Source organism: Phragmites australis, chromosome 4 (genome assembly GCF_958298935.1).
Source record: "Phragmites australis chromosome 4, lpPhrAust1.1, whole genome shotgun sequence".
NCBI lineage: Eukaryota > Viridiplantae > Streptophyta > Magnoliopsida > Poales > Poaceae > Phragmites > Phragmites australis.
Window position 1 is genome coordinate 18,835,920 of NC_084924.1, and position 26,536 is coordinate 18,862,455.

The 26,536-nt window shown below is 40.5% G+C and overlaps 1 protein-coding gene across 1 annotated transcript; it reads left to right on the plus strand.

Moving 5' to 3' along the window:
• The first annotated feature begins 908 nt into the window (after positions 1-908).
• On the plus strand, positions 909-3,901 carry LOC133915867 (ACT domain-containing protein ACR4-like). The gene is made up of 8 exons (XM_062359237.1): positions 909-1,278; positions 1,633-1,705; positions 1,862-1,907; positions 1,999-2,113; positions 2,216-2,295; positions 2,424-3,023; positions 3,135-3,239; positions 3,343-3,901. Exons 1-8 carry the CDS (start codon positions 1,269-1,271, stop codon positions 3,673-3,675), a joined length of 1,362 nt encoding a protein of 453 aa, XP_062215221.1. The 5' UTR covers positions 909-1,268; the 3' UTR covers positions 3,676-3,901.
• The last annotated feature ends 22,635 nt before the right edge of the window (positions 3,902-26,536 follow it).

Below are 26,536 nucleotides of genomic sequence, written 5' to 3' on the forward strand. Positions count from 1 at the left end.
ACCTAGGGTTGAATATTTTTATAAATTAGTACATCACATGACATGTGATATTTCTAGATTTTTGAGAATTTATTTATGACATTAAAAATTGCTAAAATTTATAAAATTGGCTTGTTTAGAGAATTTTAATTAAATATTAGCTCATGCTTTTTTGATCAAACCAATTAAAACGGGTTGCTCATGAAAACATTTAAAAAATTTGGATGATTTTTGTACTCCCAAATAAATCATGAGTTCAATAAAAAACTTGAACTTTCATATGAGCGCACAGTAGAGGCGCCCAACGGCTTCTAACTTCCTAGCTTCCTTCTTCTCACGAGCGCGGCGCACGGCAGAGGCTGTATTCAGCGCTTGAGGTGCCGAATACCATATTCGGCACCTCATATACCGAATACAGTTGTTTTTGGCACCTTATATGCTGAATATGTTCATAATGCTGTATTTGGCACCTGAGGTATCGAATACGCATTTTCAGTAAATGGGATACCGAATACAAATATTAAATTTATAAATACGGTAATATATTATCTATTTTTGCAATATATGATATGTATGCTTTTTATTTTTTGATTTTGACCTCCAAACATTATAGAGAATCAGAAGTTACACGTGTGAATCAGATCAGGACAAAAACCACACCGTCGTCCATGATGATTAACAAACAAAAAAAGGACGTAAATGGCTTTGCCCCCCAAAAATGGCAGCATCTGGCTTGTACAACTGTGTATCCTAGCTTCCATTTCTCCCCGCCTTTACTACACTCGATGCTGCACTTCACTGCACTGCACAGGTGTGAATCCGCGGAGCAAGCAGGAACGGACAACACAACAATTTGCAAGATTCTCCAAGCGGTTGTTGAGCCCTTAGAATGAAGGAGTGCATAAATATCTGGAGAAGCCGGAGGTGCATGTGGAAATGCGGAGGAACATGTGGAACAAGCCGTGGTCCAATCCCAGCCAAGATAACGGGGGCAAAGAAAGCACTGCACAACAACTCCCTTCTCCCTGCCTTCCTCCTTGCCAGAAAGAGAGGAGATAGAAAGAAACAGAGGAGGCCATTCCTCTCTTCTCCACCACCTACTCTCTCTCTTGTCTCCCTTCCCTCTCCCCTGAGAGGATCGCAGCCAGCCAACCATGGACACGCAGCGCACACATCTCGCAATTTTCACTGCACACAAATAAGAGAGGAACAGGAGGGGGCCAGAGGGAGCATTCGTCAAGGACTGCAGTGCCTGCCTGTTTCTTGCTGCTTCTTGGCCTCCCCTTGCCATGTCCATGGGTATCTTTCTGCTCTTATTGTCTCAAGATTTTCTGTTGTTCCTATGGTGCTATGCCTGTATGCACAGTTGTTTCTTTCCAGTAATCCTCATTTTCTCTTTCCCTTTCTTTTTCCTCACTGGCGATGCTTCTAGGATTCTTTTCTGCTCTGTTCTTGGTTCTTGGAACTAACAGTTCCTTGCAATCCATGGCTATTGCTTCTTCACAAATGATCATACGATTCTCCGTTCAATCGTCTCTTTTCTTATCCTTTTGTTTTTAATTCCACGTACTTTTTTTCATTTCTTTCTTGCCGTTTTGTACACCAAGAAAATTGTAGTACCGGAGTTAATGATTCCATGTGGTGTGGGCGCAGATGAAGGCTACGGCCCTACCTGGGACAGCGACGACGAATACGACAACTTCATACGCAAGATGAACCCACCAAGGTGCACTCACAATTCACATGCTGCTCTCTCTCCCCTCTTCTGCCACCCAAACCAATCCCCCAGTGCAATACCGAACAATTTTACCACCACAATTCACATGTTTCTCTGTATCAAGTCTTGCTTGTTAATCATCCTTGTGGATTTCGCTAACTGCAGGATTGTTGTCGATAACGATTCTTGCGCGGATGCGACGATTGTCAGGGTATGTTCCTCTGGTTTTCTGAATTCGTTGGTTTCATTGTTGCTATACCAACATTTATCAGTTTATCTTTGTTCTTATTTCCCAATTGTAGGTAGATAGTGCAAATGAATATGGGATACTACTAGAAGTGATCCAAGTCCTGATTGATCTGAACCTTGCGATAAGTAAGGCGTATATAACCTCAGATGGTGGATGGTTCATGGATGGTAAGCTCCTACTACGCATAGCTTAATTGCACCTGTATTTCATTGTTCCTTTTAGTCTCAACCGAAGACAAACTTTTTAATTTGGTTTCCTGGTGTTTTCAGTCTTCAATGTAACTGACAAGGAAGGGAAGAAGCTCCAAGATAAGACAACCATTGCACAAATCGAAGACTATGTTAGAAAGGTATAATCCTACAACCATATTGAGTAATCATGCCTTATTTGGAAAACTTGTAGCACAATCCAATCCAATATGAGCATCTATAAAGGGCTGGGTGACTGACAATGAGCACACATTCTTGGAACATGTAGTCCTTGGGTGCAGATTCAAGGTACATACCTTCGCGGCGGAGATCGGTAGGCGTTGCCGCTGCAGCTGACCACAATGTCATCGAGTTGACAGGGACAGACCGGCCAGGCCTTCTCTCTGAAGTCAGCGCGGTGCTGGCCAGCCTCAAGTGCAACGTGGTCAGCGCTGAGGTCTGGACCCATAACATCAGAGCTGCAGCCGTGATGCAGGTCAATGATGAGGACACAGGGTTGGCAATCACAGACACCGAGAGGCTGGAGAGGATCAAGGAGAGGCTGTCTTACCTGCTCCGAGGAAGCAATCTTTCCCGGGGAGCTGCCATGGCGGTGTCGTCAGGGACTGCCGCCACGCATATCGAGAGAAGACTGCACCAGATGATGCTTGATGATGGCGACTGTGAACAGCTCCAACAGCGTGCTCCGGATCAGTTTCAAAGGTCTAATGTCACCGTAAGGAATTGGAACGACAAGGACTACTCGGTGGTGACCATCCGGTGCAAGGACAGGCCCAAACTTCTGTTTGATACGGTTTGCACTCTGACAGACCTGCACTATGTTGTTTTCCACGCGAACATTGATGCCAAGGAAAATCAATCTTACCAGGTGAATATACTGATCCAAACACCTCTTGTTAATCGATCATTGCCATTATGTATGTCCGTGAAATTTGGTTCAAGAAAACTGTGTGACATTAACATGGATGCTCCTCTGAAGGAATTCTATGTAAGGCATGTGAATGGATCACCGATGAACACTGAAACTGAGAGATTGCAAGTCATCCAGTGCCTTGAAGCAGCTATTGAACGGAGGGTATCTGAGGTAGCAATTCCATGGACTTATCTGAAATCATATCACCAAAAATGCAGCACTTACTAGTCATGTGGCTTTAAAGTTACCCTTTCCTCATTTGTGGTTGTCCCAGGGTGTCAAACTCGAGCTGTGCACTAAGGACAAAGTTGGCCTACTATCCGAGGTGACCCGCATCTTTCGCGAGAACAGTCTGACCGTCACAAGAGCGGAGGTAAGCACGAGAGGCAGGATGGCTGTCAACATGTTCTACGTTCGGGGTTCTGCAGGAGAGCCAGTAGATCAGAAGACGATAGACTCCATCAGGCAAGCCATAGGCCAGAACATTCAGGTGAAAGGCCAGCCTGAGTCACCAGAACCACAGAAGAAAGAGTCCCCCACATGGTTCCTCTTCACGAACTTGTTTCGGCCGAGGTCTCTCTACAGTTTCGGGTTGTTCATGCGTTGATCGCCCTGTAAATTCAATATACTTTAAGTGATCCAAGAAAATTAGGGATCAGAAACAGCCTTCATTCTATTGCTGTGGTGCAGGATTCGGATATAGCTAGCATATGGGGATGTTTTATATCATCATCATCTGTAAATATACTGATTTCGCCATCCTCACTTTGTACATATGATGTAGATAAAGGATGTAAATATAAACTGTACAAAATATGATTAAATCCCAGATTGCTACAGTCTCAGAAAACCAGTGCCTTTGACATGTAACAATTTCTCTGCATCTTCCCTGATACCCGAAATGAGAGGCCAAGTCGGCTCGCTTTGCTTTTGAATTATTGCAGCTGTCCTACCACTGGAATCTGCATGACAGCAATGGCCACTTCAAACCCTGTGGTGGGAGCAGGCTAGATGCAAGTCACTAGTCAAAAGCATGCGGTTATCTCCTTACCTGAAACTTTGGCGATAGAGACACATTGACAAAACTGCATCAAAACCAAATCAGCTTATGTTGCTGATCTTTCGATCCTGTCACATAAGCTCCGGTATAAGATTTCCAATCAACGATGATGATGAGGTGGTGACGCCGCATCCTGCTCGTATTGCCTTGAAGTGGTGGCATGTGTCTGTAAGTTCAGTGGAGAGCCAAAAGAGTAGCTGAAATCAGAATCTAGATATATGCAGCACAAGAGTTCAGAATGTTTGTCACATCCTGGGAGCTCTCTATGCCCTCCTTTGCCCATCAATAGTGATGCTTTTGGCTCCAGTGATGATTGGCTGATAGCACGTATTTCTGCTTTCGATTGGTGACACCTGATCCACAAAGGCATGAATGATAAGGGCTACAGCACCAATAATGCACATTGAGGTCAAGAACTTAGAAATGGATCCTTTCAACAGCATGACGTTGCTGAAAAGTAGCCTTGTTCTGCATGGTTTGCTTTGCACAGAGCATTCGGCGCAAATGCGCCTTCCTCGCCATGGATCCTGTGCAATTGACTGGATAATGGGTGGCAAAGTGGCAGCAAGTGGCATGTCTGGTAAGCAATGTTGTTGCTCTTCCACATGTGCAGATTGAGGTACCAACAGAATTTATCTTTCGCTGCCGAAGAAAACCGAATGCAAAAGTAGACGTAATTCGGATTCTGGTCAATCGAGTGTTATTGAAAACAGTAACAGTTGATGTTTATTTTCAGATGCAGTATTTCCTTTAATTCAGGCAAAAATGACAAGAGTACAAAACAGTGTCCAGCGTTTTAACATTGCCATTCATCTGACATGTGACAATGCAAAAAAAACTGAAAAGTAACAAACTCTTCACTGTGCTAAGGAAATTACTATTGCACCAGCAGAGCACAGTACAGAGTAACTCTGGAAGTCTGGAGTGCAAGAGAAATAAAGCCTTTGCCAAGTACGGTAGTTTGTCGAAGAGATGCCTTGTAAAAAGCATGAGACATGGCCGATAGCTACGGGCACAGTTCTAGGCAAAGCTTTATGCAAGAGAATGCTTCATATGGCTAACACGGTATCTTCACATGCCTAACACTTACCACGTAAACCTGACCACAGTAATTACTAATTAATAACAAATGATGGTAATTATCACTAATTAGTTTACCAATTAGAGATAATTAGCATATTTTTGTTACACTAATTAACACACTAGCACTTATCAAACATAATCTCATAATAATAAATATTGATTAGTAATACAACATATTAATTATCACTAATCATTTTTACTACTAATCAAGATTAAACAAGATGGATGACCTTATCCGACCGAATTAGCCTTCTCACTCTATCTGAAAGGAATATTCTTTCTACCTAGTCACCCCTCCAACATCCAACCAAATATATCTAAAAATAGGATCCTATCCAACCAAACACACTCTAAGTTGAAGTTAGACAATGCACTGCATCATGCAACTTCCAGTAATCAAACCAAGAACTGAGTTGCAAGAGCAACATTATTGTAACATCGAGACCTCTAGGTAAGTGGTAAGTGTTTCAGTGATTAATGATAACTGTATCATTGTGACCAACAACTGTATTTTGAAGAGTATCAAAAATTTAGTTGACAATGATGATTGGACATTTTTTGTCCCTAAGGCGATTCTATAGATGATCAAAGGATATGTGTATCAAGATTAAGGATCTTCTAGTTCTAAATGTCACAAGAAGATGAAGAACACTTAGAGCAGTATATGTTATATTTTCTTAATCTTTTGACCTTACTATAAATGGGGACTAAGAGTAGTCGCTTGATCTAGGTTAATCTAGACTTGGTTAGATGCACACTTGTGAAATTATAGCACTAAGTAACTCAGTAAAGCCTATGGATGAGTTGTCGAGAAGTTAGAACTCAAGAATGATTGAATTGGATGAGTTCAGAAAAATTTGCATACGCTGGATAGTACGGTGCCTAGCAGTTTAAACTCGCTGGAGTGTTTTGACTCAGAAGGAAAATTTCAAGTCAACACATCGGATAGTCCGACGTTAAGGATAAATATGTCGGAGTGTTTTCAGAAGATGTGAATTTTCTAAAGAAAATGAAGTATAACACGTCGGATGGTCTGGTGTACTTTTAAAGGCTTCGCTGGAGCATTTCTTGCAAAGAAGGTTTCTCATATTGTTTTTCATGATTATACGCATCGGATGGTCCAGCATGTGAATCGAAGGCTTTGTCGGAGCATTTCAGAACAGTAACAGCTAGTGACAGCTAGTACCGGTAGTGTTTGAAAAAAGGTACACGCCGGAAGATCCGACATGTGTGAGCTGATGCACGCTGGACCTTCCGGCGTTCACAGAAATAGTGGGTGATTGGGTAACAACTAAATTTGGACCCTCTCACTCGGTCTCACTTCAACCTTTTGCAACCCAGAGGAGCCTATACATTGTGCGTGTCAACAAAAAGCAAGAAAGAGCACTTGAATGGTTTGCAAAGTCTCTAATTAAAATATTAAGGATATCATTAGTGCTTATATAATAGGAAGTGTGCATCTAGCTGTAGTTTAGGCTTGATCTTGGTCAAGTGAAGCTATTAGCTTGTTACTCTTGGTGGTTGGCAACACCTAGCTGATCTTTGATGATTGGAGATGTCTCGGTGAGCTCTTTGAGTTCTTGTGGAAGCCTCGAGAAGAGTGATGTACTTGGTTTGATGTCTGTCAATCCGGAGATAGAGAAGTGACAATCATAAAGGAGCACTTCAGTCTTGGTGACTCAAGGGGGAGTGACAACCTTGGTGGCTCCATCGAAGACTAGGGGGGAGTGCCAACTCCTCGATACCTTGGAAAAAAATCAGTGCCCTCTTGTCCATCTCCTTACTTTCTTGCATTTACTTTAAGCATTTACCTTCTTGCAAGCTTTTAATTCCGCAATTTACTTAGTTTCTTCGCTTGCTTGTTTAGTTGTCTTGCTCTAGCTTGTTTGTGTAGTTGTTTATATTTCATCTAGGATAAGATTGTTATTTGTTCTAATACGATGGTAAAAGTAGTTTTAATTAGAGCCCAATTCACCCTCCCCTCTAGGCCATTTGATCCTTTTATTGGTGTCAAAGTCTCGTGTTCTTGATAGGTTTAACATCCTTGAGAAAATGGCCCCCGAGAATAGCAGTAGCGTGCCAAGGTTTGAGGGGAAGAACTTTGGTTATTGAAAAGTTTTCATGACAAGTTATCTCGAGGCTATTTTCCCAAAGTTTGGCTAGTCATCTCCATTGGGTTTAATCAATCTTTTACTGAACAACAAGTTAGATAGAATGCTAAGATTAAAAATGCTATGTTCCATGAAATTAATAAAGTGGTTTTCTCTAGAGTTAGGAGCAAGGATCTTGCTCATAAGATTTGGACCACTCTTTATGAAATTCATGAGAGTTCTAGGAGAGTTCATGAGGAAACATATCATGTGCTTATGAGTGCTCTTAATCAATTCAAGATGGTTCCAAATGAGTTATGCAATGATGTATTCCCGCATAAATGTGATTGCTGAAGAAATCAATTCTCTTGAACTCACTCAATTGTCTCAAGGAGACATTATTCATAGGATCTCAGTGGTGATTTCCAAGTTGTAATACAACATTGTCATCTCTATTCTTCATGATAGGGGCATCAATGATATGACAGTTACCGATGCCACTAGGAAGATATATGCTCATGAGATGTTCTTGTTTGGAGAGCAAGAGTTCTCATCCAACAAGAATCTCATTTTCAAGGCCAAGATGGTTGACAAGAAGAAGAAGAAGAAGATGAAACTCCTATCATCAAGTAAAAGTGATGAAGAAGATGATGATGACAACGATGATGACTCCAACACCGAGCTTGCCCTCCTCATGAGAAGAACTAAAAAGATGATATTTAAGTTGGGTAAGAAGGGCTACAACTATGATCCTAAGAAGAACAAATTTTGCTCAAATAAATTTGATAAAGTTTGGTAGCGGAGACAAGAAGTGCTTCAACTGTGGTAACTTTGGCCACATATCATATGATTTTCTTCATTCCGACAAGAGAAACAAGAATAAGAGCAAGAAGATTGATGCAAGTGAGGATGAGGACAAGGACCAGAAGAAGAGCCATGATAAAACGAAAGAAGAAACTGTTCAACAAGAAGGATGGAGGCTGCAAAGCTTATATTATTAGTGAATGAATCTCCAGTGAAAGTTCAACTGAAGATTCAAGTGATGATGAAAAAGTCAATGTACTCCGCCAACTTCCCTTCTTGGAGGCAGAATCCGGCACCACCAGTGACTTTGCCCGAAAATCCCTTTAGGATGTAAAAGTACCTAAAGAGGTCGATAGATGGGATCATGCTTAGTAGGGCCTCGCACAGGTGCGCGGAAGCACTAAGCATGATGATGGAGTTGGGATTGATGTGGATGAGTTCAAGGCCATAGAAACTAAGTACTTGAAGAAAGAAGCTAGAAGGGGGGAAACGGAAACCATAGTGGAAGAAACCAAGGAAGATGATGGTCCATGTAGTGTCTAGACTGGGGATCGCCTCCCCCACCGTTGTTGCATTAGCAAATATGGTCCTAAAGAACACTATCCGTAGGTACAAAAGCTACCATATGATATACTAATGGCATCTCACAAATTGTAAATTTACTTACAAGCTCATAAGATTATTGTACCATCTATATTCTCACTCGGTGAGATCCTACACAACAGAGATACAATCATCTGAATTGCCAAGTGGTTAATTGAACTCAAAGAATTCAACATTTGTTTTGTGCCTTGAACAACAATAAAGTCACAAGTACTTGCCGACTTCATGGCCAAATGACATAACCCGATCAACCCTAGGATGACCACGGCAACTTATCGGATGTATGAACTCTATTTTTTGATGGATCACTCACGGTTCAAGGTGTAGGGGCTATGATTATACCGATCTCTCCAATTGAAGAAAGCTTGCAATACGCATTGTAGATCAATTTTTCGGCCATGAATAACGTAGCTGAATGAGGGTCTGCTCACTAGACTTTGGGTAGCTTATGCTCTTGGCATCAATCGCCTATTTGTGAAAGAGGATTCAGAGCTCCTGGTGAAGCAATTTAGCAAGAAATAAGACCATGACAGACTACCTCGCGGACGTGAGGAAGCTGGAAAAGAAATTCATCGGACTCGAGGTCAAGTATATCCCAAGGAAGGACAACTACCTAACCAATAGTCTTGCCCGTATAGCATCCACAGAATCTCCAGGACAACCCGGGATTTTCATACAAAAACTATTGAAGCCATTTGTGAAATCTTCAAAGGACACAATTGAAGGAGTGGTGGTCTACGAGACCTATAACTAGCTCAGGGTCTCGGCAGGGACCGACACCCAAAAAGGAGTCACGTGGGAACTCATGTGTCAGCTCGAAAGCAAAGTTTTGTTGATGGACTCAATCTGCAAGTACATTTAAGATCGACTTGTCCCTGAGGACGATGCACTAACCACCTCCTTCATTAGCTCTCTATATGTAGAATACTCAATCGCTCATCATTATGATATACCGAACTCGCAGGAAGGGATGGCACTACCAACCATCGATCCGGCTTAGGTGGCATAAGGAGATGTAGTGTCGCTATCAAACATTGAATAAGGTAGCCCAAGCCACTACCTCAACCTAGACCAAATAGACACTTATGGAGGCGATGAGGTAATTCATAAGTTAATAAGTGCATCTGTTCTACATATTGTCATATAGGTTCTCAATAGTTTTTGCTTTTGCGCAGATGCTTGATGCTTTGGAGGATCTGATGTGGGGATGTCCGATCTTCCGTAGGTAATATGATAAGTCAATTTAGTGAAACTTCGATGTTGATGATCCAAAGGCTCTGATCAGAACAGGTCAAGAACCCTCACAACCACTACACCACTACTCCGTGATTATCAACCATGCCAAGACGTGGTTGACCTTTCCAATAAGGCTTTTCCTGCCAGCGAAGCGAGAACACAAGCAAGAATATGTAGATGCAATCTGAATATTGCTGACTACCAATGAAGTACTCGAGTTGAGGTTCAACAAACCGATAAATGGCTAAACTGTCTAAAACAGAATAATCTACGCCAAACCCAAGACTAAACTATAATGACTGCTGTATATTTATAGGGGGACGTCAGGAGGCCGATCTAGGGTTGTGTAGCTGTCGAAAGATGTGTACACAATTTGGACTCCGACCCCAACATGATTACAAGACCCAACTAGGTCTAAAACAGTGGTAGAGTATCTTATTTCTCTGACTCTGACTAAACTATAAAGAATATTTGGTCCAGCTTATATCCATTGGAAAAGGCTCATCGTAAGCTTTCCAGAATGTCCTAGATCGCCTAAAATGGACTTCGTATGAGAGAGTTAAGCCCGCTTTACTGACGCACTCTCCTGAGACTCGACTATGACCACGACCACGACTAGAGCGCAGCCTTGAGTCCGAGTAGACTTGGCCTTCGAGGGGTGACATCTGGGTAAGGTTGTGGTGCTTCTCCCATATTCCTAAGCAATAAAATATCACAAGAATTTAGTGGTAATCCATCCAAGGAAGCATGAACGGTGAGAAACGAGTTTACCTGGTGGTCTAATTATCGTGCAAGTGCTCTTGTAATTGGACCTTTGTATGATATGGGGATTATTGGCAGTATTGATCGTATCCAAAGGAGCCATAGGCTCTTCATCCTCTGTCTCTCTTTAATTGGAGTCGTCCTCGACTCAAGCACTTCTTCTTCTCCCAAGTAGGGCTTCAAATCCGAAATGTTAAATGTGGGACTAACCCCAAAATCTACAGGTAGATCCAATTTATATACATTATCATTAATTTTCTCAATTATACATCCAAAGGCTCTAAGTTAAATGGTCCATCAGCTCTAGACATCAACTTTGATTTTCTTAGATCTTGGAACCTATCCTTCCTCAAATGTAACCAAACTAAATCACCCAGTTCAAATTTTATTTCCTTTCTCTTGTTTCGGAGTTCTAAGTTTCAAGTTATCCGCACCTGTTTTGCGCACTTTGTTGTTTTGAGCAATCTTGTGCCCTCAGTTATTTCGAGCAATTGCTAGTGTCTTCTTAACTATTGCAATACGAGCTTGGTTTGGCCATCTTCTTAGATCATCCCTTGGTTGCAATAGTCCTATTATCATTTTGAGTGTGTTGTTATCCTTGATCGTTCGCTGTCACTAGTGTACTTTTGCTATCCTTAATTCACTTCGGAACAGTAAGCTTGTCTTGTTTCAGAATAGTGAGTTGTGAGCGTTGAGTGTTCCACTTATATCCACATATATTTTTTGCTCGGTATTTGTGAGCTTTTGCCACGTTAGGACAAGAGGAGGATCCGCGTAATCTAGATGTACTGGTTTCATGGTCTGAGTACACTAGGCTGTGTGAAATGCTGCAAAAGCAATTCCAAGATGGTGACAATGGTGTGCGTGATGAGCTCGAGGAAGTTCAGACTGGATTGAACACACTTGGGGAGGAGGTCACACAGTTGCATATAGAAATCAACAACAACTTCGAAGAGTTGCGCACTATATTTTCAAATCTCCATGTGCGTGGGGGTCTACGATCTAACGCCACAAGTGTACACAGGACTCAAGCTGTTTAGCACACCGAGATTGAGGAGGAGCGCGCTATTCGCACATATGAGGAATGACGATAGCGACAAGCTCATCATTTGGCGGCATAGCAAGATGCAACGACGTGTCTTGTTGCTTCCACGCGTGGTTGAGGCAACAATGTTTTTAACGGCACCCAAGGAGGAGGTGTCAACATAGGAGTTCATAATGCTGCTGCATATATGCATGGTGCATGAAGCTGGGCTGACGATGCTGAGCTCTCCATCGACGATTATTTCCCTGCTAACACTTACGATGAACGATAGCCCCGCAACCGCAACAACAACATGCATCACCATAGATAGGACATCGACGAAGATTTTATTGCTAAGCCCAAATTTGCCACTCCTATCTTTTCAGGTGGTACGGATGTGGAAGATTACCATACATGGGAACTGAAAATTGATAAGCTATTCCGGATGAACAACTATTCCAATGAGAAGAAGATATTACTTGCGTCCAATGGATTGGGTGATTATGCCACACATTGGTGGGAGCAGTTTGTTCACAAGCGGATGGAGTGCCATGAGTTGCCTATTATCACATGGGAGCAAATGAAGCAACACTTGCGTATACGTTTTGTTCCTCGTCACTACAAATTCTCACTGTTTGAGAAATTGACAGGGCTATGACAGGGTCTCAAATCAATTGATGAGTATCATAAGGAGATGGAGACCATCATGATACATGCTGATGTGCACGAGAATGAAGATCAAACAATGGCAAGATTCCTAGCTGGTATGAATTATGCCATCAAGCGCATCGTCAATCACCATCCTTACAATGATATGATTGAGTTGCTACACCGAGCGCATGAAGCTGAGGACCAAGTTAGTGAATATGCAAAGTTTGCTGCCTGTTCACATTTTTCAACAAGCATAGGGCAGCCATACAACATAAGTCGCCAAACAAGAGTACTCAGTCTGGAAGCAATTCAACAATGCGTAGTTTTGCAAGTAAGAAGCCTGAGAGTACTCCACCACCAACACATCGCCCAGTGATGCCTGCTGGTAGCAGCCTCTTCTACAAGGTCAACAGGGCGTTCACGTGACTTGGTTTGCCACAAGTACAGAGGAGTTGGTCATTTTCAGAAAGATTGCCCAAATACAAAGGTTATGCTTATTACATATGATGGGTATGTTTTTGCTAGTGATGACGAGTTATTTGATGCAGCACCAGTTATGTACACTGATGAGATAGAGCAATGTGAGTGTGATCTAGATTTTGCTAACCCTGAGCAGTATTCCATTGTTTGCACACCCAAAGTGCTTAGTGTGATGCCATTACCGTCACTCGAACAATGGTGCAATTCGTTTCAGACTTGGGCAAAGCTTGATAACGGCAAGGTGTGCAAATTTATTATTGATGGAGGTAGTTGTCACAATTTGGCCAGCAAAGACATGTGCAATAATTTAGATTTGAAGTATTTGCCACATCCACGACCATATCATGTGGATGGTTGAGCGATAAAGAGGAAGTGAAGGTGACCTATATGGTGCGTGTGATATTTACTATTGGGAAATACACTAACACTGTGGATTGCGATGTGTTGCCTATGACGGTCTGTCCCTTGCTGTTAGGAAGGTCGTGGCAATATGACCGTTCTGCTATTCACGATGGGCGTACCAATCGCTATACATTCCGATGGAACAATAAGGAGATCATCTTAAAGCTGCTTACACCACAACAAATTATGAATTCTTCAATATAGAAAATTGAGGTGCACGTTAAGAGTGAGAAAGAGTGAGAGAAACATAGAGTGACTCCACCTTTGGTGAGTGAGCGCCACAAGCCAAATCTGAGTGGTACAAAGAAAAGCAAGGGAGAGAAGAATTTAGTAATGCTTGCCACCAAATCAGAGATGAAAGAATTTAGCAAGGATCCTAATTTTGTGCACTTTGTACTGTTGTACAAAGATGCATTACTTTTGACTAACGACGTGAATTCTCTACCTAATGGTGTTTCTTGTGTTTTGCAGGAATTCAGGGATGTGTTTTCGATGGAGGTGTCCACTGTTTTACCACTGATCAGAGGGATAGAGCATAAAATTGATTTGACTCCAGGCATGACGCTACCTAATCGACCACCATACCAAACAAATCCTTAGGAAATGAAAGAAATTTAGAAACAAGCGCAAGAGCTTCTCTCCAAAGGGTACGTTCACGAAAGCTTAAGCCCTTATGTTGTTCCTGTTATTTTGGTTCCTAAGAAAGATGGTACATAGCGCATCTGCGTAGATTGTAGAGTGATTAATAATATCACTGTTCGATATCGTCACCCTATACCTCGCTTAGATGACATGTTAGACGAATTGAGTGGTGATATTATTTTCTCTAAAATTGATTTGCGTAGTGGTTACCATCAGATTAGGATGAAAGAAGGGGATGAGTGAAAAACAACCTTTAAAACAAAATTTGGTTTGTATGAGTGGTTAGTCATGCCATTTGCTTTAACCAATGCACCTAGTACTTTCATGCGACTAATGAATCATGTTTTAAGGTATTTCATTGGTAAATTCGTAGTTGTGTACTTTGATGATATTTTGATTTACAGCCGTACTGAACCTGAACATATTGATCATATTCGCCAAATGCTCTTACGTGATGCAAAGTTGTTTGGTAACTTAGAAAAATGCATTTTTTGCAAGGATCGTGTGATATTTCTAGGATATGTGGTTTCAGCACATGGAATAGAAGTAGATGAATCTAAAATTGAAGCTATTAAAAATTGACCTACACCTGTAAATGTTAAGCAAATTCAGAGCTTTCATGGTCTTGCTGGTTTTTATTGGCGCTTTGTTAAAGATTTTAGCACCATCGCTGCCCCTTTGAATGAATTAATTAAAAAGAAAGTTGAATTTTGTTGGGGGGAAGCACAACAAGCTGATTTTGATGAGCTTAAGAAACGATTAACTGAGGCACCATTACTTGTTTTACTTGATTTCACTAAGATTTTTGAAATTGAATGTGATGCTAGTGGAATTGGTATTAGTGGTGTTTTCCTGCAAGAGGGTAGATCGGTAGCATACATTAGCGAGAAACTGAAAGGTGCCCAATTGAATTATCTGGTCTATGATAAGGAGCTTTATGTGTTAGTGCGAGCGTTAGAAGTCTGACAACATTATTTATGGCTTAAGGAGTTTATTATACATTCTGACCATGAATCCTTAAAATATTTGCAAGGTCAATTCAAACTGAACCGTCGTCACGCTAAGTGGTTTGAATTCATTGAGTTGTTTCCTTACATTGTAAAATATAAGAAGAGAAAAGAAAATGTGGTTGCTGATGCTCTTTCTAGGAAAAATGTGCTTTTAAATTGGTTAGATGTGCAAGTTCCTAGTTTAGAGAGTTTGCATCATTTATATGCTAATGACCATAATTTTGTTGTTCCCTATGTGCACTGCAAGGAGGGAAAGGATGGAAAAAATTTCTCTTACATGATGGATTTTTGTTTCGTGCTAACAAATTATGCGTTCTAGAATCATCTGTACGTTTGCCCTTGCTGCAGCAATCTCATGCAGGTGGATTGATGGGGCAATTTGGAAGTGAGAAGACATTGTCTATGTTGAGTAATCATTTTTTTAGCCTAGGATGAGGCGTGACGTGGAAAGGCATGTGCAACGATGTATTACTTGCCACAAGGCCAAATCAAAGTTAAATCCATACGGGTTATATACTCCTCTACCTGTTCCGAATGCACTATGGGAGGATATAGTATGGATTTTGTTTTAGGATTGCCTAGAACTAAGAGGGGGGGGGGGAGATTCTATTTTTGTTGTTGTGGATCGATTTTCGAAGATGGCACACTTCATTCCGTGCCACAAGAGCGACGATGCGTCGCATGTTGCTAACTTGTTTTTTCAGGGAGATCGTGAGGTTGCATGGTATGCCACGTACCATTGTGTCGGATCGCGATGTGAAGTTCATGAGCTACTTTTGGAAGACACTTTGAGGTAAGTTGGGGACAAAGTTGTTATTCAGCACAACTTGTTATCCCCAAACTGATGGGCAAAGGAGGTGGTGAACCACACACTTTCAACACTGCTAAGGACCATAATCAAGAAGAGTCTAAGAGAGTGGGAGGACTGTTTGCCAAATGTGGAATTCTCTTATAACCGGCCTGTGCACTCCACTACTCAGATGTGTCCTTTTAAGGTTGTGTATGGTTTTAAACCAATTACGTCGCTTGATTTGCTGCCACTTCCAAGTCAACACCAATAAATATGGAAGCATCAAAGCGAGCTAACTATGTCAAGAAATTACATTTGAAAACAAAACAAGAAATTGAGAAGAAGGCAAAGTACAATGCTGAGAAAGCAAACAAGAAAAGGAAGAAGATATTGTTTGAACCGGGCGATTTAGTGTGGTTACATTATCGCAAAGATCGTTTTCCAGAACGACACAAGTCAAAGCTACTACTGAGAGGTGATGGACTATTTAAAGTATTACAGCGAATCAATGACAAATGCATACAAGATCGAGCTTTCAGGAGATGAGTACGGTGTGAGCTCTACATTCGATTTAACACCGTTTTTTGGTGGTAATGATCTAGCGTCGAGGGAGACACCTTTTCAAGAGGGGGAGATGATGAAGATAACCTTACGGCACATTCTTCACTGCCACCTAATGATCAAGATATACGCATCAAGTTTCCAACTGGACCAATTACAAGAGCACATGCCAAGAAAATACAAGATCAAGTGAACTTGTTTCTTAAGGACCATATCATTAATTTTAAGGAGAATTTTGTACTACCCCAATCCTGTAATTTATTTGTGCTTAGGTATTTGGATCAATACAATGCACAGAGGAAGAAGAGCTGCATTGTTTTTTGGTACATAGACAAAGAAGAGTTGAGGGATGCGTGGGAGAGAAAGGTTATCACAAGGTGTCTAAAGGTTATATGTAGCTGTACATGGACTTTCCAAAGGTATTGGAGACTTTCCTTCCAAGTTCTACATGGAATCAATCAAGGAGCAGCAAAATAAGAAAGATTGAAGCCGGCTCGGAGTCGGTTTATTGCAGCCAAACATACATCGATTAAAAGTACCATAAGTCCCTCATGTTAAGTTAGATTGGGTTGTGTAAATACCCTAGAAAGCCTATTTGATAACCTTTTCAATGGATCCAGCCCCATTACCAAATTTGTATCGGGTCGGTTTCAGTTATCAAAATAATACGTCGATCTTAGCTTAGGTTTCTTTTTTATGTTGTACCGAGTCCAATTCGGTTTCCATAGTCCTAGGTACTATATATAGTAGAGTCCATGACCTATAGAGGCAGACCACTTTATAAGTAAGATTGAAATATAGCTATTGCTTGTTCTTTCATACCAGCATTCATGCGAGGACAACCGAGGGAGAATTAGGCAATCATTGTTTACAATTCTGCAATCCAAGGTCAAATTGTCGTTCTGCTGGGAATTGGGGACTTGGCGATTGTCACACGTGGTCTCGTGACAATCATCAGGTGTGTGTTGGGTATATTATGAAGATTTTGAGTGTTCGTACATCGGTGCGAGTGTTCAGCTAGTGACATCGTCTACTTCATATTTTTTATCATTGACTCTTCCTGAGAAGATCAGGTCGCCACTGTATCACTTGAACTCCCATTTCTCAAAGAAAACCTACCTCTTAACTGCATCCTGCAATCAGCCCTTATCGTGGAACATTTGATCCATTGTAACCTCAAGGGCATCATACTCGCAGGAAAAATCATGGCCATCTTCATCGTTACGCTCTCCATAGAAAAGTTACTCCATTGATCTGGAACATACTTCTCCTTGTCCCACTCACCACAATCAAGAAATGAGAGGAACTCTTCATTGTCTAACTCCATGTGCTCCACAACCTTCATCGTTCTTACGCTGATTGATGGACAACAGGGCAAGAAATTGTTCATCATCTGAGTCTTACGCTGCAACCTCAATCACTGGCACAGTAGCCACATTTTCTTGTTCTCTTGTTGCCATAATTTCTTCCACCTTCACGTGGGCACTTGACTCATCTTCTCCAGAACATATCATAGTACCTTTCTACGAGTATGACATGCTGAAAACTCCGTCCCAACGCCAACCTCACAAATTGCCTCCATTGCTTTGTATTTTCGAGCTCTCGTAATTCCCACTTCAACTAGTAACATACCACTTAGGCAGCATAACCCTAACCAATAAACACTGCTTCGACGGACAAATGTGCAACACATAATGTAATATCACTATCACTTAATTGCGTTGCAGTTCAACAGGATTATTGAGACCAACTTCTAGACCTGAGAAATAGCTTAAATCCACCACACTATCACATTATTGAACATATCCTTCTCCATAATACACACTAAAAATCATGTCTCCTAACATCTTTAATCAAAAATAATTTCATTATATGTTAATTCGTTACAATTCAAAAAGTTATTCCTAAATGATGCTAAATTTGATCTATTAAAGTTATTCATAAAATTATTTCTACACTTCCTAAAATCAATCCTAAAATATTTAAATAATATCTTAAATCATGCTAAATTTATTCCTAAATCACGCTATAATTTCTACAACTATACAAAATGTTCTATACTATTATAAAAAATTTCTAAATTTTCAAAATGTCTAAATTATTTCATAAATCATGCTAAATTTCTACAACTAAACTATTTTCTGAACCTATTATAAACCTATTTTAAATGAGGCTATAATTTCTACAACTAAACTAAATTTTCTATACTATTTCTACAAAGAGAGAGCTCATACAAAGAAATACCTCGTCGTATGCAGGTGCTTCCCCTTCTCTCCTACCTCCTTATCTCCTTCCCCCTCCTCCTCTTCCTCATCTTCTCCTCTCTTATCTCACACCTGGTGTTCTCCCTTGAGAGAAGCACTGGACACCAAACTGAAGAGGAAGGCAATGGGGCGATGCCCCCACCCCTGTTGTAGCATGCCTATTAAACGGGGTAGATGTCAGCACCTAGATTGCCCACCGGACCTATTGGCAAACCATGTGCTAATAGGTACCTTGTCACATTGCCAACTACAGGAAAAACACGTCCCACCACATGTCGTAGGCCCAAATGACGATATGACCTGATGGGCACACGAGATGTCGACAGTTCCTTTATCGACATTTCACCTACCGACATGGTACTATTTAGGAAATTTTTCAAAAATAGATATTATTTTTACAATTTTCCATTAATTTAATATTATTTTCAAAAGGAATAAGTCTATTTTACTCTCTCGAACTATCACGTTTGTCCAGATAACTCCCTGAACTTTTAAACTATCAATTTTACTCCCCGAACTATCAATACCGTCCAATTTATCCCACGGAGTAGTTTTTTTCGATGGTTTTGATGATGTGGTGGCGGTTTCACCACGTGGCAGTCGTAGTCAACGTGTCGAGTCAGCATGCTAACATCAGTGTCACGCAGTAATTCAAGTTTTCTTTAGAAAAATAATTCATGAAAATAGATTATTCCGAAAATAGGTTTAATGTTTAAAAAATCCAAAAAATATAAAATGATTTAGATAAATATTTTAATATGTTTTTAGCTCTTTTTTATTTCTGTAAATATTATTTAATGTTTTTTCTAGTGTAAAGATTATTCCAAAAATGTTAGAATAAATGTTTTAATTTGGAAAATAGTTTTAGGAAATATATATTAATTCTAATAAAGTTTAAAAATATTTTCTTGATAAAATAAATGCTTTTACTATGCTTTGTTGCATATAAAATTTGATTAGTTTAGAGAAATTTGGTTTAATTCCAGAAAAATAGTTTTCGTCATTTTTAGTTGTAGTTTTTGCGTCGTTTCTAGCCGTTTAAAATTAGTTTAGCCGTACTTTTTGGACACATTTGAGCACATTTGAGCACATTTGGGCACATTTGGCCATATTTTAGCAATATTTGGGCACATTTGGGACACATTTGGCCACATTTTGACTCATGTTAGTCACATTTTGGTCACATTTGGGTACATTTTGGGTACATTTGGGCCCATTTTAAACATATTTTGAGCACATTTTTGATACATTTTTGCTAAATTTGTGCACATTTGGCCATATTTGGGCACATTTTAGGTATATTTGGTCACATTTGGACATATTTTAGCCATATTTGGTTACATTTTGAGCATATTTTGGACACATTTGGGCACATTTTGAGCAAATTTTGGGCATATTTGGACAAAATATGGCCAAATGTGCCCAAAATGTGGCCAAAATATGTCCAAATATGCTAAAAATGTGCTAAAATGTGACCAAATGTCCAAATATGCTAAAAATATGCCCAAATATGACCAAATGTGCCAAAATATGGCCAAATGTGATCAAAATGTGCCCAAATGAGACCAAAATGTGGTAAATATGCCCAAAATATGCACAAAAGTATGGCTAAACGAATTTTAAATGGATAGAAACGACGTGAAACTACGACTAAAAATGACGAAAACTATTTTTCTGGATTTAAACCTAATTTTTCTAGAATTAAAACTAATTTTATATACAACAACACATATTAAAAGCATTTATTTTATCAAAGAAAATATTTTTAAACTTTATCAGAATTAATATATATTTTCTAAAACTATTTTCCAAATTAAAACATTTATTATAACATTTTTGGAATGATTTTTACACTAGAAAAACATTAAATAATATTTACAAAATAAAAATAGAGCTAAAAACATATTAAACATTTATCTAAATTATTTATATTTTTTGATTTTTTAAAACATAAAAACTATTTTTTAAATCTATTTTCATGAATTATTTTTTAAAGAAAAAATAAATTTGGACACACTAACTAGTACTGCCACATGGAGAAACCATCACCATGTCGTCAAAACCACCGAGAGAAATCACTTCGAGAGGTAAAATGACGGTATTGATAGTTTGGAAGAGTAAAATGGACGGTTTAAAAGTTTAGATTATCTGGATAAAATTGATAGTTCGAGGGAGTAAAATAGACTTATTTTTTTTCAAAATAATTTGCAGAATGATGGTGTTGGGAGTCCTTGGCATCAGTGCTAGTCGAATTTGTGTCACAGTGAGTACTGCCCCAACTTCATGTCCCAGTCCCTGCTGGTCAGCTTCTTATGTTTTCTTTTCTTGACCCTGTTCAACGCCTGCTTTTTCTGCTGCCATCACCGAACGGAATGACTACCCCGTTCATGGTGATTCTGCTCATACTTTTAACGTGTGGGGATCATCGACCACCCTCGATGTGTCCTGCTGTTTTTTTATAGAAACAGATGGATGGAACAAATAATGATCAGCGAATTTATTTTTCATGCACATACCATGTTGAATTCGGTGTATTCCTCGCTAAAAACAGTTACCAATATGGCAATAATAGTTAGGTTGCCAAACAGATCTTTAATCAACAACCAAAGAAATTAAAAATTTGCTAATACTAGAAAATTTCCATCCAAAAATATGAAATAATAATAAAAATAATGGCATATACGCTTATTCAGAAGCCAAACAAGTCATCATGCTATCCAAAGGCATATTTGCCATTAAACATTTGTGGTAGACAATCTCTCAAAAGAAAATCAGAGTTATCAAATAGCCAGCTTCTCTACTAACAGATTCTTCTGACAACTGCTTCTCAGAATAACCAACTTCTCATAAAAAACTATTCCAAACAAGGCCTTATGGCTCAGGGTTTAGAGCAAGGAAGTGGCGATGTTGAGTCAGTGGACGAAGAAAGAAACAATGATGCACTAGTTGCGCAGAGCATAGGTGAGCCGTGGAGTCGAGACTTGGAGGGGCTAGGGCAAGACATGTGTATAGGCGGGCTGGATAGGCCAGCGAATGGCTGCCCAATAGCTCATCTCTCCCTTTCCTTTGCTCCCCCATTTCTTTTCATTTCTTAGCTTGTGAACCGATCACATATGGATCACTGGGTCGGTCAGGAACGTGACACAATAGTAAACGGTTGCGTAGCAAAACTTCCAATTTAAACTTCTTATAAATTTTAAAACTAATATATATGTTATATAAAAGTTTAATTGCTATGCTACTTGTTTCTTACTTAGTAAGCGTGCACGTGTAACACATATATAATTAAAAATATTATGATAAAATTATACATATGAAATCAGTAACATTGCAACCGGAGTTAAAATTTTAAGCAAACTAAGGTATAGAAGTTTATGGTCCCTTATTATATTATTTAAGTAAACTATAGTGTAGAAGTTATGATCACCTATTACAATATACATAACTGAAGTCAAATAATCGATATGATTATGCATTTTTTTATAAGCTAACGTATGTTTAGATGGTTTTAAAATATGTAAAGGAGAAAAATTAATGGTACAATAGTCACGAAAAAAAAATAATAGCACAACTAATCTCTCATTTCGAACCATGCACTATCTGATACGTTTAATAAATTCTCGTAGAACTTCAGAGATATTGTCTTTAAATTCATTCTCCTTGTATTTCAGTAAGCCAACCAATAACTTCTTTCTTGGTTCGTATCCATCCTGTAAGTGTATTATATATCATTATAATTGTAAAAAACTGCATAAGTAGATGGCGAATTGCTTAATGTAAACCACAATGCTGTTGAGAACATTGATAGTGTAAATCAATGGTTTTAGTTGTTGACCGTTTCACGAGCATATGAAGATGATAATAAAAAAAACCCGACACGAACCCGCAGAAGAACAAATTGTTACATCTACAAGGATAATCTAATTAATTGGTACTATATGATGCCAATCATATATATCATCAATCCACGTGATGTTTGCTACTTCCAGAGCTAGATTAAGTTTATTGGAAATTTTTAGAGTTTTCAACACATATGCTTTTGAATGCAAATTGAATGCATATTTTGAAACCATCGGCCTCCATTTGCAGCAAAGCATCAAATTCGCGATGGAAACTGACCCTATGTTATTATTATTTTTCCCTAGCCATGGAGAGCTCCTTTAGTTCTAAATGCTCCACAGGCTTCACCACCCCATCCCCCTTCTCCTTCTCCTAGCCTGCCCGTTCCCCTCCCTCTCCCACACACAGCCGTCGCCCTTGCGGCTACAGAAGCCACCCAACGTTGGGAGCCCTCCTCACCCTCACCTGCATCGACCCGCCATCGCCACACCACCCCTACTAGCCGGAGCCCTATTGCTACCTCTGGCGTTTGGAGCAGCAAGTCCATGTCAAGCTCTGCCATCGCCCATGGAGATCGATTTGGAGGTGGGAGGACCAGCTCGGAAGCCCTGCCACATTGTGTCGCTGCAACATGGAGCTTACCGCCGCATTCCGTCGCACGCTGGGAGCTCGTCGTCGTCGTCAGCCAAAGTGGTAGCCACGCACCGACTTCTGTCCCATGCTGCAGTATGTTGCACGCCTCGCCATCCGATGCCGCCCTTTGGAGGAGATTGCCATGGAGGTCACCGCCGGCCCCCTCCTCTCTGCTGACTGGCTGAAGCACCATTGGCTGGAGCTCTTCGCTGCAGCCATGGCAACATTGCATGCGTGCGTGCATGCAATCTAAAGGTAGAAGAAAGGTATTTTTCTACGTAATCACCTGCAAGTTGTTATGTATACAAAACAGTGCTCCCCCCTCATGAAGTTTCTAAGAAAACCCCCTCTCTTTCCTTTCTTTCTTATGTCCTTTGATTATTGCTTAGAATTCTTTTAAGCTAACCCCTACATTGTAGTTTTAATTCTGTTTCAGTCCAATGAGCACAAATACAACTTCACCTATTCAGATTCTTTCCAATGAATTTTGGTCCACATTGCCATCTCATACATTCATGCCACACCTATAGTCATCCCCTCAAATCTTTATACTCCTAGTCGTTAGTTTGTGGCTATGCAATTGATAGGCATTGTTTAAATAAATAACTTCATATTTGATTGCCTTGACAGCTAGGTCCACGTCTAAACCAAGCGGATGCACATGTCATTTCACAATATGAAATTATTGTATTAGGTTGCAGCCTTAGCGTTTCTTTAATTTATATCCTTCTGTGGCATTTAGATCTCGCAAATTCTATGCATTATTTTAGTAGTTAGAGTCATGGGTATTCTCGTGTAAGATAATAGCTCATGCTATGAACCTACCTGCTTGTAGTTGGGTCCTACGTGTCATGCCTTGATATGGATCTAAAATACTAAGATAAATAGTATCGTGCGGATCGTAGGTGTCATCAGTCAACCAGTCCTCTATTGTTTCCCGTACAAGGATCCAAATTGACTCCATTCATCATGATTGATCTATTCTTACTAGCATTTCGTGACTGATCATTCCTTTTCACTAGGTTCTTCTCCCTGTAAACTCATCTACAATCATGATATCTGTAATATCCAATCCTATATGTTCATTAGCATTTTGGCCCCTATAAAATTAAGATATTGTTTAACAATTGAATTCACATTAGTATACAATGACATGTGGGCCCAATGTCATCGCATAGCAAATTATGGATTCAATATATTGAACAATATTTTAGCTTTTGGATCTCATTTAACAGTCGATCACTTCACTCTTCCCTGTACGAATTCTAATCATTTCAACTCAAATACAAGTTATCATTTCAAATCTTGTTCAACGAATTTTATTCAAATCCAAGCAGCACTCTGTTTGATGTACTGTTCTTAATTGTTTGTGTTTTCTCTTTTGTTGGATGTTCTTCCGAGTAGACGACTATGTTCTGAAGCAGTACGAGGATCTCCAAGAGTAACAGTTCAAGATAACTGAGTAACATTAGGAAGGCATGCGTCCTTACTCATTTTGCACCTAACTTAGGGTTTTATGTTAGTTGTTTATCCTTTTTTGCTTGCCTGACTAAATTGGAAAACCTATGAATAGGGTTTACTAGCAAATGTTTGATTATCCTTGTCGCCGTTTGTAACACCCTAGTTTTTAATTTTCTAATTCCCTAAAATTTTCTTACAATTTAATTAGGGTTTAAATCAACATATTAGGTTAAAACCTATTTTCTAAAAATAAATTGAATTTTTACCCTAGGTTAAATTTTTGTGTTGCATTCATGCTGAGTATAGGAGCATTACGGTTTTATGGTGTGAAAAAGAATTTTTGAAAACCCCAAGTTGCGTTGTTTGATTTTTTGAAAAGTTTGAAAAGGTTTCATAAAAAAAATCATTTTTCTCCTATGGGCTGAACTCCCTCCTTTAGCCCATCCTTTTTCTCTTCTCTTCTCGGGCCAAGCCCACTCTCCTCTCCTCCCCTCCCCTCCCCCCCCCTCTTGGCCTTCTCTTCTGCTTGGGCCGGCCGAAGGTCAGGCCCAGCGAGCCGCTGCTGCTGCCCACCTAGTTGGCGCCTCTGGCCGAAGCCGCTTTCTCCCTCGCGAAATGCCCACGTGCACCGTCTCCTTCCTCATGCTGTGCTGGCCGAGTTTGAGACGAACCCGACGCCGTGTGGCGCCTCTCCGAACCCAAATCCCAACCAACCGAACCAAATCCGAATGCCCTATGCGTTCTCCCGCCTATATAAATGCGTGCCCCCCCCCCCCCCCGCTGTTTCATCTGTCTTCGCCCAACACCGAGCCTCCACAGCTGCCATTGTTGCCACTCAGCCAAGCTCACTACAGGCCGAAACCCGCCGCCTTTTGCCAAATTTGAGCACATCCCCAGGACCGTGTGCCTGCGGGGAGTCAATTCCACCGCTGTTCGTTGCCTCTCTGCCGCCGGAACACCGCCGTCGACAAAGACCCGTACGCCGCTGCCTCCTCCATCGCCGCCAACTTCCTTCCTGAGCCGCGCCACCAAAGGTAAGCCTTCAAACGGGTTCCCCGTACCCCTAGGTACGTTTTCCACCACTCGAAGTCGTTCTCCGTGCCCAGCGACGAGGTTTTCGCCCTCGCCGGCGAGTACACGACCACGCAATCCCCTTCCACCGTCGCATCATCAGCCGGCCGAAGCCCTTTCACCCTCAGCCGTCTGATCCGAACCGGGCGGCCCAAATCGGATCTGGTCGATCGGGTACGAGCCCGGTCCACTGTGGACCCATGGCCTCCTCCGCCTGCTCGGTCCACCGCACTCGTGTGCATGGTCCACCACCCGGTCTGACGTGGCGACCACATCAGCGTCCGCCTCAGCAGCCCCATCAGTCGTTTTGACGACGTGTTAGCCCAGTTACCAGCCACATCAGTCATCCATTTAGTCAGTCAATTCAAATTTCTTTTAATTCGAGAAAAAGGTCAATTTTTCAATAAAGCCCCTGGACATTTCTAAATTTACCAAAAATCCCTATCTTTTTACATCTTAGCCCTAAACTTTCCCATAATTACAAATTAGTCCCTCTATTTTTACAAAAAGGCCCCTAAACTTTCTATTTAATTCAAACTAGGTTATTTTCTTTTTCAGATTTAACCCTAAACTTGTTTTTAGCGTAACTTTCTCGTTTTAGCTCCGGTTTAGGTGATTTTTACGCTCTTGCATTCGTTGCAGCATGTACTATCTTTTAGTACCATTTTCATAGATGTTAGCTATTGTTTGGTGTACTTTTCTTAGCTTGTTTTGTGTGTGCATTTTTGGTGTGTTCCGAGAGCAGACGAAGAGCAGTTCGAGAATTATATATGAAGCATAGAATATATATATAGATATAGATATAGATTTTGCGACATTAAATGGCATTAGTGACAGCTGATAACTGGCAATAGTGACGGGTTCTGCACCCGTCACCCCGAACGTGTCACTGATGAGCTACTTATGATATCATAGTTGACGGGTCATTTATAATATCATAGGTGACATATGGTAACAGTGATTCATCTCTAATGACTGAACATAAGTAACGGGTTATAGCA

Bases quoted from the DNA above. Each gene is read 5' to 3' on its own strand.
- LOC133915867 (XM_062359237.1), top strand. The intron at 1,908-1,998 runs GTATGTTCCTCT...TCCCAATTGTAG, and splicing joins CGGATGCGACGATTGTCAGG to GTAGATAGTGCAAATGAATA. The intron at 2,296-2,423 runs GTATAATCCTAC...TGGAACATGTAG, and splicing joins TCGAAGACTATGTTAGAAAG to TCCTTGGGTGCAGATTCAAG.